The following is a 19,310-nucleotide window of genomic DNA, read 5'->3' as shown; positions in this document are numbered from 1 at the left end:
CTGTGATATGCATATGTTATCTCATTTGTTTAGATCAAAGTGCCTTCATACTATAAGAGAACAATAGACCAAGAACAACTGTAATCTGATCAACATTGCTTTGCTTTTACAGTAACACATTTTTGGATGTCATCTTACCCATGGACTACCCATTTTTCTCTTATCTCATAAAATACGGCTGGGTTTCAGGATTTCAAATTTCAAGTAACAGACTGATATTTGTAGGGCTCTAGGCTACTACCTTTGGGCAACTTACTACCTTTTGGGCCACTTTAAAAATACTTTGTGACACATTTTGAGGAATTATGCTTTACTTTTAATAAAAACCTATCCAGCAACCTTTGAGGTTCTCAGTGGACATGCGTTGTTTACCTTCAGTTTATTTATTATTATTAATAATTAATGAAAATACCATTCTGTAAACATATCTATATTCTGTTTACTTAATACATCTGTTATATTTTTTTATACCATTACATCAGTTACAGCATGTTGCATATTTTACAGAAATATGTAAATCTTGGAAAATTCAAAACTCAAAAGTTCAAAGTCGTGATTATTTCGTCCCTTGAATTTCAAACTAACAAGGATTTCCTGTATTAATAATTATATACTTGATCTGTTTACAACTGTGTATGTTTATATACTTCTCCATCATTTTATAAAATGAAGTTAAATGTTAATTAAAGTGTAACATATCCATGTTAAGTAACACTTAAGTTGAAAAATTATATTTAAAACTTTTCTGTAAAAGTTGAAAAGTTTTGCATATTCACATTAAGTAACCAATGAAACAATTCTAATTGATTTATTTAATAAGAGCATTATTATTCATAAATTATTCCTTAATGTTCAAAATAATTATTAATGTTTTTGAAATACTAATTATATCTAAATAGTTTAATAATACTCTTTTGCTTAAAAAATTTTTTTTATTACAAAACAAAAATTTTTTTTATTTTAAAAAAGAAAACAAATATACATAATAAATGAGCAGAATTAAAGGTAAAGTTAATTTGGTCATACTTCTTAATATCTTTAATTAGGATGTTATAAAATCAAATAATAGCATCCTGATAGAACTATAGATATTTAACATGCTTAATTGGAATTTTTTCCATTTAGGCAAGTTAAATTAATACATGAGATGCAGTACAAAAGTTTAAAAACAACTAAGTTTTAATAATAAGTTAAATTATTCTTAAATAAAAAATTATATATTTCCAATTTTTCCCTTCAAGAATATAAAATTTCCCAGTTGACTTAAAAAGTTCCCAGTTTGGGGAAAAACCCAATCTGCAATTCTGTGTTCAGCACTTCTGGTTTAATTTGCCACAAAAAAAGAAGCAAACTAGATCCTGAATATGTTCAAATGCTTCTTTTCATAAACAAAATTCTGCAGTAAGCAAATATGAGATCATTGATTAATCTATTGTAGTTAAAATACCAATACTAAAAAGAAGATACTGTAAAACTCAAAGTCAGAATAAAGTTTGAAGTTTCATTACTTAGAATTTAGTAAATTGTTTTTCTTTTACTTTATCAATTTATTATTATAAAGAAACAAATAAAACAAGTTAAATAATAAATGTTAAATAAAATTATTAACTAAATATGTTATATAAGGTAATTAAATTCACTATATATTTGAGATCTGGTTAATATGTGAATTTGAAAAGTGATATTCACCCATCTCTACTAAAGTAAAATTCAAACGTGGGATTTTTATAACCGTTTTTTTAAGGAAACAATTAATATAAAATAGAATTCTCTGCAATCTCCAAACATGCAAACAACAAACTAATCATTTTTAAAGACTGTAACACAAATTTTATAAATAATACAATTATATAGTATTCCAGAAATAATTTACACAAGAATATGAATATCTAATGTTATGTAGTATGTAATAATCATGGATTTAGATCTGAAAGTCAAAAATAAAAAGTAATTTTAATAAAAATAAATCAATGAAGTAACATGATCTTTTGAAATTATATACTCTCAAAAATTTTCCTAATATTTATTTAAAACTGTTCACATAAATATAAAAATAAAAAAAAATATAACCAAATCTTTATTGTATATGTTTGTTAATAAATTAATCTTACCTGACCCATCTTCAGAGATACCACAGCAACATGCATGATAATAAAAATGTTAATTATTGTAAAATATAATTATAAAGAATGTTAGAAAAATTAAATTTAAAATATTAACAACAGTCAAAATTAATTTCATACCTGTAACAAGTAACAAAATGAGCATATGCAACAGCAATCCAGTTATGATGACCCTTCACTATTCGAACTCTTAATGGATCTGTCCAGCAATTTGGACCTAAAAATGGTTTGTAATTGAATCAAGACATGAAAAAAAAAATTGTTAAATTTGCTAATATTGCTTATATTCTTTTAGTTTTAGAAATTATATAAATGACTTAAGTAAAATATTTCACATAGGAAGTGGTCAAAGTCTCTGATTACAACCATTTGTCAAAAAAACTATACTAGAAAAAACACAAGTTTTTGACACAATTTAGGCTGATTTCTAGAGTTTTTTCTGTAATGTTACATAGACTAAGCAGTTTAGATGGCACTGCAATCCCCTCAGTATCAAATTGGCATCTTTGCGATATGCCAATTGTAATATCGCAAAGATGCCAATTTGATACCAATGATTATAGAAAAACTCTAGTAATCAGTCTAAATTATACCAAAAACTACATGTTCTTACTTAGTATAGCTTTTACATAATAAATGTTCATAACTAGGGAAAAACTAAGAGCACTCTGTATATTAAAGATAAAATTAAAATTATTTAAATGTTTTTAGATTATTCTAAAGGACGATTCAGACACAAATAATGTAAATGACTTAATTTGACATTGTTATATGCCAGAAAGCACTCAGAGGTAACAATGTCATTATGTTGGAATCAATCCAAAATTGATTTTTATAAAAAGAATCTTACATTCAGCCAATCAAAATTGTCCCATCATTTCATGCAGGCAAAGGAACAAAAAGAAGAAAAAAAAAAATGGAGGAAAGCATGTTGAATAATAATAATAATCTAATTACTGAAGTAGAAAACAATCCTAGAAAAAAGCATTATAAACATGTTGATATTTGATTGACTTATTGTATAAAATAGAATGTAAGTATACATGGTTACTCTAAAGAGCCCATCACATGTATTGCACAGATTTATGGGCATACTCATCAAAGGGTTAATAGAGTATAGTCATGCATTGTATCATTTACATATTGATTAAAGAGTGCATAAACAAATTAGAAGCATAGTTGGTACAAAATTTACAACAATGTCTGCAATGTGAAAATACAAAAATTTCACGTAATTCAAGTATTTCTGATAATCTGGTTTGTTCTAGTACCTTAGATGCCAAATTAATAAACTACTATCATTTGAAATTATATACTCAGAAATAAACATACAATTTCAGAAGTAATAAACTAAATACTTGAAATATACAAAGAAAAAAAACTGAATCAAGAATGTAGTTTTAAGTGATAGTTATGTTTATAAAATATGATATGACATTAGAAAAAAGTATTGATATGGAGTAAACCATTTTCCATTTTGTAACGTTTTTATATACTAAAAAGATAGTGAAAAAGTTATTAAAAGGTTTTGTTATTTTAACATATTTTAGCTTTTGCAATAATTACCTTGTGTATTAAAATATAGACCTAGATCCATTTTCATATTTTTTGTGAGATCAGCTGATGAGTTGCGGGAATGTCTTAAGTCAAGAGAGGAAGCTCTGGAATGACCCCGTCCAATATTTCGAAGATCAGATGAACTACGAGAAAGTGGAACTGGTGGAAATCTTTTATCTAGAGAAGGATTTCTTGAATGATTTGATGTATTTCTTTGAGGTGATGCAGTTTCTGTGACAACTCTAAGAACAGTTCCTGGTCGTGCTTCTTGTCCCATTTGAATGCCAACATTACTCGTACTTGGTGTATTTTCACTATCTTGTTGGGAAATAGCACTATCAGTTTTTTCATTTATAACATTACATCTAGAAACTGCAATGGATGGATCAACAGAGGGTATTCCTGAAAATATTACTTTTTTTATTTCAGTTGAAAAGTTAATTTTGATAAATATTTTTTAAAATTAAAAGACATTAAATTATGATAAGGATGTAACTGTATTAAAAATAAAAGTATATGTAACTTGTGATTAATTATGTTATTTATTTCAAGTAATTAGTATCTATCTTATCTTATCAATTTAGCATAGATCTATCACAGGATTCAGCATTTGTGTATATAAAATTTGCAAATTACATCAGTTTAGGTGTCACTATTTTATATATATGTATATGATAATTTAGTTAAATACATTAAAAAATAAACAATTATTTATTGTTGCATTGTCATAATGCTGGGCTGCAATTTTTAATCAGTTTTTAGTTTAAAAAAAGCACATAACTTATGGTCTGGACAAAAGTTCTTATATAGTTAGTCTTTAGTCCCTAAGCTTTCCATATCTGATCTCAATTTTAGTGGTATACATCATTCTTCATCTGATAACAATCAAGTCATGTCGGTCATCTAACTAACTTTGTTCTTAAAAAAATTTTGAACTGAAATCTCATGACTCCTAGTTCATACCAGATGTTCATATATAGTTAATGAGGTTGCCAGCCTCCTAAGCTTTCCTATCAGGTCTCAATTTTCATTTACAGGTATCCCTTGTACAACACACTATTTCTACAACACAGTTTTGCTCTAACACTATTCTCCGTATAACATAACTTTCAGTTTTGCTCTAATACAGTTTTGGAAGTCCTCTGTACAAATTTACAATTTTTAAGTGTAAACTTCATTATTCAATATATATTTTTTTAATTCAAGTAAGCACACGTCTCAAATTTTCCCATGGATTTTAGAATATTGAAATTTTCAATTTGTTCTGTGCCTTTTGTCAGGTTTATTATAACAAAGACTGATAAGACAAGGAAGAAAAATTTGCACTAACTTTCCTACCAATCATGTGTCATTATTGTTGCTTTCGACTTTAGCCCTTAAGACTGTGTTTTCAGAGTGTTTTCTTTTCATAGATTAATATGTGTATTTAATATAAGTTTATTTAAATACTTTTAGATAAGTGTTATTAAACTTTTTTTTTAACTGTAGGTAAGCAATCATTTGTAAAATGACAAATACAGCAGTATCTCGATACTCGAACAATTCAGTATTGAAACACAAATTCTGGAAAAAAGTTGCTCTGTACTTGACTAAACAGATGCAACTAGCTATAACAAATTTATAATATTTTTATTGTCATCTATAAAAATTTTTTATGATAAAAATTAAAAATATGAAAATGTTGCTGATACTTCTGATCAAGATCAACAAAAAAACTGAAATGACAATGATACTTACTAAAAGGAAAAATCCTTCATTTAACTAAAATTAATATTACTGCATAATAAAATACTTTTAATTTTGATTGTTAATTAATTATTGATTGAAAATAAATTGAGCATCAAACACAAGACCGTGTTATTTATTAAACACTTGGCACTTTTCACTTCTATTAGTTGAGTTAAGCTGTACGTGTGAATTTTCTCTTTCTCGGTGGAATTTGCCGTTTCTATGACAAAAATTTTTATAATTTAGGTATTCTTGAAACCGTGTTTTCTTATATGTTGAGCATCAAACACAAGACCGTGTTATTTATTAAACACTTGGCACTTTTCCAGGCAGCTTAACTCAACTAATAGAAGTGGAAAAGTGCCAAGTGTTTAATAAATAACACGGTCTTGTGTTTGATGCTCAACATATAAGAAAACACGGTTTCAAGAATACCTAAATTATAAAAATTTTTGTCATAGAAATGGCAAATTCCACCGAGAAAGAGAAAATTCACATGTACAGCTTAACTCAATTAATAGAAGTGAAAAGTGCCAAGTGTTTAATAAATAACACGGTCTTGTGTTTGATGCTCAACATATAAGAAAACACGGTTTCAAGAATACCTAAATTATGGAAATAAATTATTGATTGCTTTGATAAACATATTTCTCTTAGTAATGAAAACAAATAATATACTTTTGCTAACTTCTGGAACATATCCTAATGTTTTGCATCAGTCCTTTGTTTTGTATGGCACAGATTTACATAACGTGCCACTTTTTCAAAACATATCTACTGTGTTATATGAGGAAAACCTGTATTTAACTCTATTCTCAAGATTAATGGAGGGCAGACAGACAGATGGATAACAGTGGAACTGTATGGGTCTGCAATTTGAAAGTTGCAGCTCAATAAAGAAAACTTTAAACAAAGAAAAAGAAGGGGGGAAAAAACAAATATATTTTTAGCCATAAAAATTTTAAAAACATTATAACAAAAAACTTAGGTTCAGTTCAGATAAAAGTATTTTTTAATTATGCATAAATGTTAATTCAGCAAGTTGTCAAAATTTATTTAAACTATAGCATAAATTTGTTTTCTTTTAATATTCCTATATGTATCAGTTCTACAGAAACAATGTTAAAAGTTGAGTGGAACTAAAAATACAAAATATAGTTCAAATCCTGCCTAAGCTATCATTTTAGAAATTGCAGATCTTTATAGGAATAATTGCACATAGTGTATAATTTGCTTTGTTAATATACTTTTGCATATAGAAAAACAAATTAAGTGAGATGCATAAAATGATATTAAAAGGTAAAAAAATGATTATAAAATTCTTAAATAATCTTTAATTAGTTTTAATTTTAATTAAAACTTTACCTGCAGGATGCAAATAGCCATGGAATAGAACATCTCCACAAGAAGAATGATTTAGATCTTCACATAAAATTAGACGCTTAACTGAAAAGTAATATATTAAAATTAACCAAAATTGGATAGTAATTGTAATTTACTTCAAATTATCACTATTTGTAACAAAAAACTTTATAATTATAATAAAATTAAATCTATTAAAGAATAAATACATTTGAGAAATTTAAAAATTATCATTCTCCGCAAATAAATATTTAGAAATTCTTAACATGTATTAATGACCTTTTCATTTCATTCTTCTAATTGAATTATTCTCTAACACTAACACTAGAAAGTATTATTTGTACAATAATTTCACAAAGATTTTTATTTTAATGTTTCTTTTTCTTTATTGTACTGATTCAGGAATTATTTTAAAAGGTAGGATGAGGTGGTTAGCTGTTGGGTTGTGTCTATTCTAACCTAACCAATCTGTGATTCAGCAAATCACTAATCTGGCACCCTACTGGACCTAATAATGCTACATTAATTATGGTTGACCTGTATTATAATAATGTAAATATGAAATCTATAAAAACACTAAATTTAGTATTTACAGATTAATATTTCCTATAAATTAAATGTATGGTATGCATAAGTATTGTTATATAACAAATACACAACATGCAAAACAAATCTGACTTAAATCTAAAAGGGAAGGAAAATTGAAATGTGTAACTGTAATAAAGGGAATATGAGAAATAATTTTTTGATGCTTAGTTTTCCAATTTGCTAAATATTCTTTCTTCTTATATATAAGAAAACTGAATGTACAAGGGCAGTTCAACTTCTGTCTAGAACTTCAGTAACAACAATTAAACTGTGTGTGTTACATAATCTCAATTTATGTTTCTTTTCTTTGATACTCCACCTTTTACATCATTGTCAAGGTAATAAAAGAAGTTCTCCCATTACCTGCAGAACAGAAGTCTTTTGACCAGTGTCAGAGCTACTGCATGATAAACTGTCTATTTTAAGAGTTTGCCATGTTGAAGTCTGAGAGACTTTAGCATTCTGGGTGAAATCATCTATTTTTCAAATCTTCCTTTTAAAGGTCAAACAGGTGATAATCACATAATGATATCACCTGTTTGGACTTTGAAGGGTGATCCAGAATTTTCCAACTAAGTTCATCCACTTGATCATCTCCACCATACACAGAGCTGTACTCTGACACCAACAAAGACTATTCTGAAGGCATAGTAGTAGTGTTACAAAAACAATTAAAGAAATGTCAGCATGTGGAGAAAAATAAAAGAGGGAAAAAAATTGGAAGTAAGTAACACACATGGTTCCATCACTATTACTGAATTTTAGATAGAAGTTGAATTACCCTTGTATTTAAATACTTTATAAAATATTAAAATTTTTTTTTAAATTTTAAGTAACATTAAATAAAGTGTCTTCATACTTAGTCCTTGTTAAACATCTCAGGAAATTAAGTTTTACAATGGAGTCAACCTTAAATTAGAAACTACTCATCTGCTTCAATATTAAAAAAACATTTCTTTCTGAATGACTACATGATAAAAATATATATTAATAAAAGGTCAACTTTTCCAAAAAATATTACATTCCTGAGGCTAAAGTATAGACAACCTAGGACATTGTATGACTTTGATGTCTCACAATTGAATTGTGATGGAGTCAGGAAAAGAGGTAATCCTTGAATTACATTTTCAAGAATGGATAGGTAATCCTTGCATCTGCTGGCCACAGAGAGGCAATCCAAGAACAAACAATGGGTGTCAATTGCTTTGTTCTTGCGTTTTGTTCGTGTTTTGCACCTATTTTCTGTTAGGTGCACACAATTATGTCTTGCCCATTTTATTAACATGATAAAATAATTTACAAGAAAGCAATACATGGTTAAAGGATAATTAAAAGTTACTAATCATTAGTAAAGTTTCAAAACTAATTACCAAGTGGAGCAATCCCATAGAATTCAGCTTCATGTCTAAGAATTGCAACATCAACATCTCTAAAAAAAAAAAATTCTTAATTAATAAATAAATCATAGTTATAACAATAAGAAAAACAAAAATTATTTTTTGATTTTAAAAATGTTAAAAGTTATTAACCAATTAATAGTAGATGACTTTTGATAACAAAATTTTGTGCTAGTTTTATTTAATTTTTAACGTTAATAAATAATGTTTAGTTAATTTACTAAATAATAAAACTTAATTAATGAACTACCTAACATAACGAAGATTATGAAATAAATTTACTGCATAAATTTTTTGTTTGTGAAAGTTTAGTGAAAAGTTTGATTACATTCAAAGTTTAACATTTAATAGTAATATGATACTTTTAATCAAAACAGTATTTAGATACAGTAATGTTTGCAACTTATCGAAAACATTATCCTTCTAACTTTTAATTTATTCTTTTTGGGACTTATTAGAAAAAGTTTCATCACTTATAGCATATAGGTAAACAATACTAATTTTTTATAATTAGTAAGTATTTTAAAAAACAATATAAAAAATTTGTTACATAACATATTTTGTGGTTGACCACATCTATAACACTATACTTATTGAATTCAAAATCATGTATAACACATTGTTTATGGTATGGTTGACACAAACACTATGTTTATACATAATTTTGATATCCATAAGTATAAGTGTCATAGATGTAGTCTAACCACAAAATACCATATGACAATTCGTTTATAATTAGTGATTATGGCATTCATGGAAATTGGCCCACTCACTCTACTTGTGTGCCAAACTTCCATTCATGCCATAATCGCTGACATTATAAACTAATTGCATAATTTACTATTATTATTTCTATTTATTTTCTTTATCATCAGAAAAAAAAAAAATTGTTACTTTCACAAGAACTTCACATTGTAAAATTTACTTATTTCTTCAATAATTACATTGTATTGTTATTCATTAACATCCATATTATTGTAAAGAGAAATGACAAGGTTTATGACATTTCTATATTCCTTCCCTGCATTGAATTTTGGCAGAAATTTAAAATGTGTCAGTCAATAGTATTATAGAATACTATAATACTATTATATGTATTACTCTTATATCAGGTTGTTACAAAAGTTCTGTCGGACTTTTTACATGCATTATTTTTAACTTAATTTTTAGCACAACTGTGGTATCACATGTAGACAAGTTGTATTCTGTTTAGTAGTTCCAGTTTCTGTTTGTATTACACAACACTTATCTTTTCAAAAATTTAATGTATCTTTCTGTTTTCAGGGTTTTGAGAGGGAGATGGATAAGGTTTTCATGCAATCCTTCTCCATGAGTTCAAATTTGGCCAAAAAGCAAGCAAGGCAACTCATAAATTAATAAAACATGGGATGACAAAACCACTAATGAATGCACAGAACAATGATGGTTTGAAAAGTTTTGATCTGGTGATATGAGCCGTGATGATTAAGACTGTAGTGGATGTCCATCCAATGGTAATGATGAGTGACTGAAAGCTTCAGTTGAAGCCAATCCAAGAAAAATCATAAGAGAAATTGCAAAACAGCTTATCGTAATCATTGCAACTGTTTCTCAGCATATAGACACAATGGGTAAGGTGGAAAAACTTGAAAAGTGGATACACCGCAAACTTAATGAAAGAAAACAATATATTTGCCTGGAGAGCTGCTCATTTCTGATCATATGTAACAAGAATGATTCATTTCTCAGCCAAATATAACATGTGATGAAAAATGGATTCAATATGACAACCGCAAGCAATCAGCACAATGGTGTGACGGAGAAGAAACACCAAAATACATGCCAAAACTCAGTCTCCACCTAAAGATCATGATGACTGTCTGATGGTCTGAAACTAGTGTTATTCACTATAATTTCCTTAAAACTTCATTACAGTAGAAAAGTACTGTCGTGAATTAGACATTGTCCACCACATGTTGTCTCAAATACAGCTAGCATTAGTGAATCGAAGACTACCCATCATACTTCACGATAATGCACATCCTCATGTGTCACAAGTCACCCTGTAGAAACTGAACCAGTTAGAGTATGAAGTTCTCCCTCAACCATCCTATTCACAAGACCTCTCCTCCACAGACTTCCATCTATTCAAGCGTCTCAACAGTTTCCTCCAAGAAAAAACATTCTCCAACCAAGCAGAGGCAGACACCACCTTCAAGCAGTTCATTGAGTCCAGAACTCCAGATTTTTTTCAACATGATATAAATACACTTTTAACTTGATGACAGAAATGTATTGCCTATAATGGAGGTTATTTCGATTAAATCATCTTATTTTTAACAATGATATGATGTCTGAAAGTGGCAGTTCAAAAACTGACAGAACTTTTGTAACAACCCGATACTAGTAAATATAATATAGAGAAAACAGTATATTCAAAAGGCAAAAACTACATTAAAAAATTATTTAATAGAAAAATATTTGTAATTTAATCTTATTGAATGATCTAGTACAGTAAAAGGAAGTGATATCAATATATTAATATATTTACCTCAAATCAATATCTTTTGTTCTCATAAAGTTGAGTATTATAGTAAAAAGTTTTGGATCTCTGTCGATGAATATCTATAAATAATATAAATTTTTTCAATATATACATAAAAAAATTAATAAAAAGTTTTTCGTAATTAAACCAGTTTATATAATTTGTATTGAAAAAACATTAATTTTGTCACTAATTCACTGTCATCCATACAGAATTCTGAATATTTACAAAGAATCTAATGTTATAAAGCTACATTGATCTCACTAACAAGAAATGTTTGAGTAGAAGGAAAAGATTAACTATATTATTTCACTTTTCTATAAGGAATAATATAGTACAATAAAAAAAATTTAAATCTATTTCCAGAAAAAGTAAAATATTTGGCACTTTTTGATTTTAAGCACCATTTACTAATTTTTGAAAAGGTTCTTTCCCTTATTATTATTTTTTTAACAAAATTTTTCAAATGTAGGTTAAATTAAAAAATACAATAAAGTTAGAAAAATATACCAGTTGCAATTAGTAGTAGTAGTAACATAAAAATAATAATAAAGTAAATAGCAAATAGATGAAAAAGTCCAAATAATTTTATAATTATTTACAGGAAGGTTATTCTTTAAAAGAATGTATAATGTTTACTTAATGTTTTGACGATAAACCATATGCAAAATCTTTAAAAGCCCATTTTATTCCTATAGCTTTAATAATTTTTTAAAATATAAATCAACTCTACAATTTACAAAATTATAATTAATTTTCAAATACAACTATTTATGTATAAATTTTTAAAGTTTTGTAATTACATCTACATTCATTTTATATAAATTATTAATATATTATTCTTAATTTTAAAAACACCAATAAAGTGATTCATTATGACTGCAACAATTACAAATATTTTAGATTATAAAATAACATAAAATCACTTAAAATTGCAAAAGAATTATTTTTATTTATTTCACATTTACAGGAAAAGTCTGGTTAAACAATTGATTTCCACCCCCTTCAAAAACATTTATATACACAAAACAAACAACAACAACAACAACAACAACCTTAAAAAAAAAATCTTAAAAGTGATACAGCATTTTTTTATATTTCATTTTAAAACCGAGGTGGTCAAGATATAAAAATTCATCAAAATTATTAAGGTTTTGTGATATACGGTAAAAGAAAGACTGTTGCAATATATTTAAACAAAAAAAAAAAAAAAAAGGAGTAAAAACAAAGTTTTCTCAATGGAATTTGGAGTAAAAGCCAATCTTGATAGATACAACCAGTAAAATATTTGTAATATGTTAAACAGTCAAAATATTTAATTTTCTCAAAGAAAGATTGGAAGCCCAGGCAAACTAACAATATTGGAGTCAAGAGTGAAAGGCAGATTACACATTTTGTTAAACATAAGGTATAGCTTATTAATAGCAGAAGTAATCTTGTGTAAAAAGCAAAGGCGCAGTCGTTGATCAGATGGGCAATCCATAATCAATACAAGACTGAAAATTAGCATAAAAAATGGTCCGCAATACTCTTTTATTAAAGACGGGCTTACAAAAATCACCATAAAATTCCATGTCTGATAGCCAGTGATTTAACTAGTTTATCAATATGATTTTTAAAAGCAAGTTTGGTGTCAAAAACTATGCCCAAATCGCTAATAGAAGTTACATAAATTAATTGGATTAGAATTGACGTAAAAAGACAGGTAATTGAGGATTACAGATCAAAGTGTAACACATAACCATAGTTTTTCTGTATTAATTTTCAGGTTAGCAGATTTAAACATATTAGCAAGGTTGAGGCCGAAGATTTAAATGTGAAAACATGTATGTCGGACATTCAGTGCCACTTTCCTGTAAGCCTAGAAGTTTGATAATGGTGTTTGGAAAGTCGGTGGAATCATGCTCAACATTCCAAATGCCATTGTCAAACTTCTAGGCTTACAGGAAAGTGGCACTGAATGTCCGACATACATGTTTTCACATTTAAAAGTTTGGCCTCAACCTCGCTATTATTATTGTGATACTTTAATACAAAAGAAGTCTAAAATTATATCGTTCTCTGAGGAAGATATTTTTTAAATCTATAAAAATAAGAATCAACTTCTTTTTACCTGGATACGTAATTTTTCTGAAATGTATCTAAAATAATTCTTATGTCTAATATATACAGTATTTCTGAATGTCCACCTGTTTATTTGTTACAGAAATGAAAGGAAAACTGTCTACAAGATGAGAAGGGATCTAACAGACTTAACTTTTCATAAGGAATCTAATGGTACAATTTAAAATTACTAAAATTACTCTTCACTCCAACACCGGGGATGAAATACTAAATACCGAACCTGTTACCGGTGTAATTTGCGTGAAAAAATCTTCTTTCCACAAACGTTTTCGAGCTTTCCAAACAGCTCTTCTTCAGGTAGAGAAAAAAGGTTCCGACGAAATACTTCGAAAAAAGACGAAAAAAGAACGTAGACATTTAAATAAAAACGGAATCTAAAAATAGAATGCAGATGTTTAAACAAAAATTGCGGAACTCGCATATCAAACGAACATTAAGGTGGACATGCGCATTCGTGCGCCGATGTTGCTATTTATAGATCGTTGTTTATGAGGGCCTGCCACGCTATAGAAAGATTAATCTCATCCTTCCGATTTATACATGTGGTCCGATGGTTAGCCTTACAGATGGATATAGCTTCCCGCCATTTTAGTTGGTCCAGGTGGGGCGTAGTGTCGATGATGTCAGCTTTGTCGAACTCCGGTTCTATATCCGGATCAGATGCAAAGGTGGTTAGGGCCGTGGTGTACCGCCCGTGCCGAAGGTCCGCCTGATGTTCTTGCACTCTGGCACTTCTTGCACTCACCGCCTGATGTTCTTGCACTCTTGCACTCTATCCCGCTGAAAGATAACAGATGTAACGAGAGCCTTGTATATATCGGCTCAACCAAGCGATCTTTAAATACCAGAGTGCAAGAACATCAGGCGGACCTTCGGCACGGGCGGTACACCACGGCCCTAACCACCTTTGCATCTGATCCGGATATAGAACCGGAGTTCGACAAAGCTGACATCATCGACACTACGCCCCACCTGGACCAACTAAAATGGCGGGAAGCTATATCCATCTGTAGGGCTAACCATCGGACCACATGTATAAATCGGAAGGATGAAATTAATCTTTCTATAGCGTGGCAGGCCCTCATAAACAACGATCTATAAATAGCAACATCGGCGCACGAATGCGCATGTCCACCTTAATGTTCGTTTGATATGCGAGTTCCGTAATTTTTGTTTAAACATCTGCATTCTATTTTTAGATTCCGTTTTTATTTAAATGTCTACGTTCTTTTTTCGTCTTTTTTCGAAGTATTTCGTCGGAACCTTTTTTTCTCTACCTGAAGAAGAGCTGTTTGGAAAGCTCGAAAACATTTGTGGAAAGAAGATTTTTTCACGCAAATTATACCGGTAACAGGTTCGGTATTTAGTATTAAAATTACAAAAATGGCACAACTGCTTAGTTATTAATTAAAATCTATCAATAAACAATCAGTGAGACAGCTCCATTCCTGCCCTACCTTGGTACATGTCTCCCATTGTTCATAACCTTAGGAGACCATGAAAGTGATAATTTCTTCTGTAATATAAGAATTGAAATTGTGATTCAATGTTCCTGTGATTATTGCACATTGTTGTAGAAGCAGAAAAATGAATTACCAGAAGAATAATAATGAATTTAATTTAATTCAACCATCTTGTAATTTTAAAATCATCTTTACTTAATATCACATTAGATGTTTTGTTATTACTTTAAATCGTTTCTGTCAAATAATTAGTCTTATGAACTTCCACTTCATTTCAGTATTAGTAGTGTTGTTTCACATCTTATGTAGATGTTTTTTATATTCTTTGTATGTGTAAGTTTTAATTCATTTATTAATTAACAGATGTTGATTATTATTTATATTTTAAAATATTTATTTTAATATATTTCCTTTTGTCAAAATCTAGAGATGCTATAGTTTAACTCAACTTCCATTTCAGTTCTTATTTAAAAAGTTTTGAATTTGTTTGAAAAAATTCTGTTAACAATATTCGAAAATATATACAAATTTAACTTTTGTACTTAATAGTAACTTTTCCCATCTATTCATCTAAACTGTTTAAACTGTTTTACTATTATATCTACATTCATGCTTCATTTTTACTATTTCAGTATATAAAAATAAATTATAGAGAATATGTAAAATATTTTATTATTCCATAATAAAATAATATTTTATCCATATCTTTTCAATGAAATTCAAATCAGGAATAGAAAGCTCTATTGTTCTGAATGTATACCCCTCCTTTGACAAATCTTGCCATGAGTGTAAATATAAACAGTTGCAAAACACCAAATCTATTTTCTAAACGAGGGATATTTGTTCTTAACATAAAATGTTTTGAAAATAAAATTCACAAATGACAGTGTTTTTGACAAAGCAGAAAAATCAGATTATAAAAACAAAGTTTTACATAGTTACATTTAAAATTTTTAAATATATTTTTTAAACCCATTAGTCTGAAGCTGTCAGTGTTATTTTTCAAAATACTTTCAGACTCCATTTCAAATATTACACATTGCCCATTCCGGTCAGTATTCGTAAAATTTTCTACTAATGTCAGAAAAAACACAAATACTACTACTAATGAATGTGGTCTTAGGTTGTCTAATCGCCACAATTCTTATTTCATTTTTATGATATGTGAGGATATATCTTTAGTGATAAAAAGATTTATATTTCAATCCTTAAACCTCTAATATGGTAAAACTTTAACCTATATAATGTTGGGTCTGTCTGCTAGTACATTCTTTTTATATATAAACTTCAGATGTTTTTGTTTCTTCCTTTCTGAGAAAATCAAACTTTATTTACATTCTAACATATAAAATTTATTAAATCAAAAACTATAATGTATTATTTTTCTATGTAAATTATCATCTCATTAAAAATATAACAAAAATAAGTCTGTACAAAAACTATATTTATCTTCTCTTAATTTATAGAAAAATTGACAATTGCAATATATGAGGCCATTGCAAAATGCACTAAATTAAGAAATGTGAAAGCATAACCATCATTTATTCATTAATCAAAATTAACTCTTATAAAACTACTTCATAGTAAGTATACAGAGATATCAGTACATAATACTGAAACACAGCAAAATCAACACCCAGTAATTATACTTTCTAACTATTTTCAGCTTTCTTAAAAGAATAAAATAAACATAAATAAGAAGACAAAAAAGTATTTTAGCTTCTCTAGTAATTGTGAAAGACCAGAAATAAAATACATTAGTGTCACTTGTTTTATACACATCAAGAAGTAGAAAATGTTTAGTACATGAGGTTCTTAGATAATTTTTACATTTACTGAAATTTTTCTGATTCTTTAGATAAATAATCGTTTAAAAAGAATTAGAATACAGAACGATTGATTTTTAAATTATTAATCATCATCAATAAATATATTTGAATTAAAACTCGTATTTTAATTTTTTAACATTTCAGTTTAATTAATAATTGATTTAAATTGGATTTAAAACTTTCATTTTATATTTGTTCTATTTTGAATTTTCTACTTAAAAAATAAAAATAATTTTAATAAATTTAAAATTAACTAACAATTCTATTTATTTGGATATTTACAACAATAATAACTATTGCAAACTTTAGAACTATAAATGTAATAAGAAAAATTATGTAATCATATAAATAAGCACTTACTTCACTTGCAAAAATGCACTTCAACCTATTCCTTTAATTTACTTTCTAAAAGTTTTTAAAAATCTGAATGATAAATCTTTTAGAAAAAATTCACTAATACAAGGTTGCACCACATAGTGCCAAAATCACCACTTGGGATATTTTTATTAAAGTGATAATAAAAATATAATATAATATTGGTGAGAAAAAACCTTAGTCCACTTATTTTGACATTCAGGATTAATTCAATCATAAAGCACACTTTGGCTAAAGTGAAAAAATTTTGATATGACAGAACTTGTGAAATACTGTTTAAGCATTGTGATCAATTGTGTTATTTGGAATTATTTGTTAAAATTATTCAAAAATAATTCATATTTCTAAGTGACGGCTTAAGTGATAAGGCATCACTGGCATTAATTAGTAAGTAAAACTCGTGGCAATATATAATTTGAAGTGATGAAAAAATTTAAAACTGGAAATGATTGGCAATTTTTTACAATTTTCCAGAGCAACCCATGCTACTATATGCAAGGATATTCTTACTTTAAACAATTTTTTAAATAATTTAATAAATTTTTCTTAAAGAGAAAACATTCTTAATTAAAAATATTTTACATACTTATACCACAAAAAAAAATTAGATATTTATAAAAACAGTGCATAAAATAATTGTATAAGAACAAGTTTTAATTTTAATGTTTTTCTCGATACTTGTTTAAATATATATTTGAAATAAATTTAATTCAAATGCTACTTACTGCTCCTGTTTCATCTTTTAATGTTGAAATCCGACCACTGAGCATGCTGCAAAAATAATCTTATTTTAATTTTTTCTTTCATGTAAAAGATTATTCTTAGTTTTTAAAAACTACATATTATATTCACAGTTAAAATTATTTATTTAGATATAATATTTATTCAAATATACAACATAGAAAGCAGGACTAAAGGATGCCTAATGTCATAACAATTTCTTCGTCAGATAATTTGAACAATAAAAGGCAAAAAAATTTTGCTACAATTTCCATCTAATAGTCTGTCCTAAAAAGCCAAAATGTTACAATATGCTTTTTTTAATTATGTTTTCTAAATATTCTATAATAACCAGTTCCATAAGATTCTGAGAAAAACCAAAATGAATAAAGTTCTTAAAAACATCAAATGCATTTTACAAATACATATCAGGAATTACTGAAGAATTTGCAGAAACTTACTCCCTTGAGACCCATTATAAAATAATGAAATAAATATTTCAAAACAACTATTCAGTTAAAATTGAAAAAACCAAGATTCTTCTGAAAAATAATGCTTTTGGTCTACCCTTAAGACCTGCCTCAGGTCATAATTTTCAGAAATGGAATGCCATAGGCTTTGATGTTTGAAAATGGAAGTTGCAGAACTTTAGATAAATTCAAATTTAAAACCAACCATGGGATGAGTCCAGAGTATATGTTGTAATGTAGTTTTATAACAACTTATCAAATAGAGCCTGCTATGCTTGATAATTCTGTTTTTCCTCCTTAAAGTTGATATACAGCATTTGCATGTCCAGTATAAAAATTTCAAGTGCCTCCAGTATCTTGAGTTGCTCCATGTTTGCAGTTGTCCTAATTATATTTAATTGATGTAATTCATGTCAAATTTCATTGTCACCTGCATATATTGAGAGAGTGATTGTTTGCCAGAAAAACAATGCTCTCAGTGAACTGAGAGGGTTCAATTTTCTGGATTTTTATCTGCTGGGAGACTATGAATGTTAGTGCTTTTAATTTTATATTATTGCTCAGTTTTGTTGAGAATAAAATTTTTTGTGCTTATTCAAAGTTAATTTTTATGGATCCAATTTCTACAATAAGAACATTTGAAAGTTATATGAAAGTGCTTAAAACTGTAAAACTTATGCAGATACTCAACATTGAACTACAAGACCAGTATAAATAGAAGATTAAATAAATACTAGCCAAAATTATAGGTTAGAGATAGTCCAGTATTTATATATATTAATTAATTAATGGGAGAATGTTTTTGAGAGAGTATTGATCCAAATATGGTTTCAAAATTTGTTAATATATCAATAGTTTCTTTTGATGTCAAAAGGCTGTTTTCTGTAAAGGACTTTTATATCAGAATCATGGATTTTATTTTACATTAGAACATATTAAGTGGTATTTGATTGCATCATGATTTCTTCATAGAAAAGTGCATTAAAGAAATATAATTATTTACAGAAAAACTGTATCATTTATATCAAGTAATCTGATTTATTAAAATAC

At 27.7% G+C, this 19,310-nt stretch overlaps 1 protein-coding gene across 3 annotated transcripts in view; it reads right to left on the bottom strand.

Annotated features, from left to right (window-relative positions):
- Positions 1 to 19,310, bottom strand: part of LOC136984542 (BTB/POZ domain-containing protein KCTD3) — a 56,188-nt gene that overhangs the window by 23,550 nt on the left and 13,328 nt on the right. For all 3 annotated transcript variants that reach the window (XM_067281571.1, XM_067281572.1, XM_067281573.1), the window contains exons 3-8: positions 17,796 to 17,841; positions 11,286 to 11,359; positions 8,729 to 8,787; positions 6,774 to 6,854; positions 3,690 to 4,082; positions 2,244 to 2,340 (exon numbers count right to left, since the gene is read on the bottom strand). In XM_067281571.1, coding sequence (XP_067137672.1) covers positions 2,244 to 2,340; positions 3,690 to 4,082; positions 6,774 to 6,854; positions 8,729 to 8,787; positions 11,286 to 11,359; positions 17,796 to 17,841 — 750 coding nt within the window. The remainder of the gene's footprint in view (positions 1 to 2,243; positions 2,341 to 3,689; positions 4,083 to 6,773; positions 6,855 to 8,728; positions 8,788 to 11,285; positions 11,360 to 17,795; positions 17,842 to 19,310) is intronic.

The sequence above is a fragment of the Centruroides vittatus genome, unplaced genomic scaffold, assembly GCF_030686945.1.
Source record: "Centruroides vittatus isolate TY-2023 unplaced genomic scaffold, ASM3068694v2 contig_922, whole genome shotgun sequence".
Classification (NCBI taxonomy): Eukaryota; Metazoa; Arthropoda; class Arachnida; order Scorpiones; family Buthidae; genus Centruroides; species Centruroides vittatus.
This window is presented reverse-complemented; position numbering and strand designations above follow the sequence as displayed.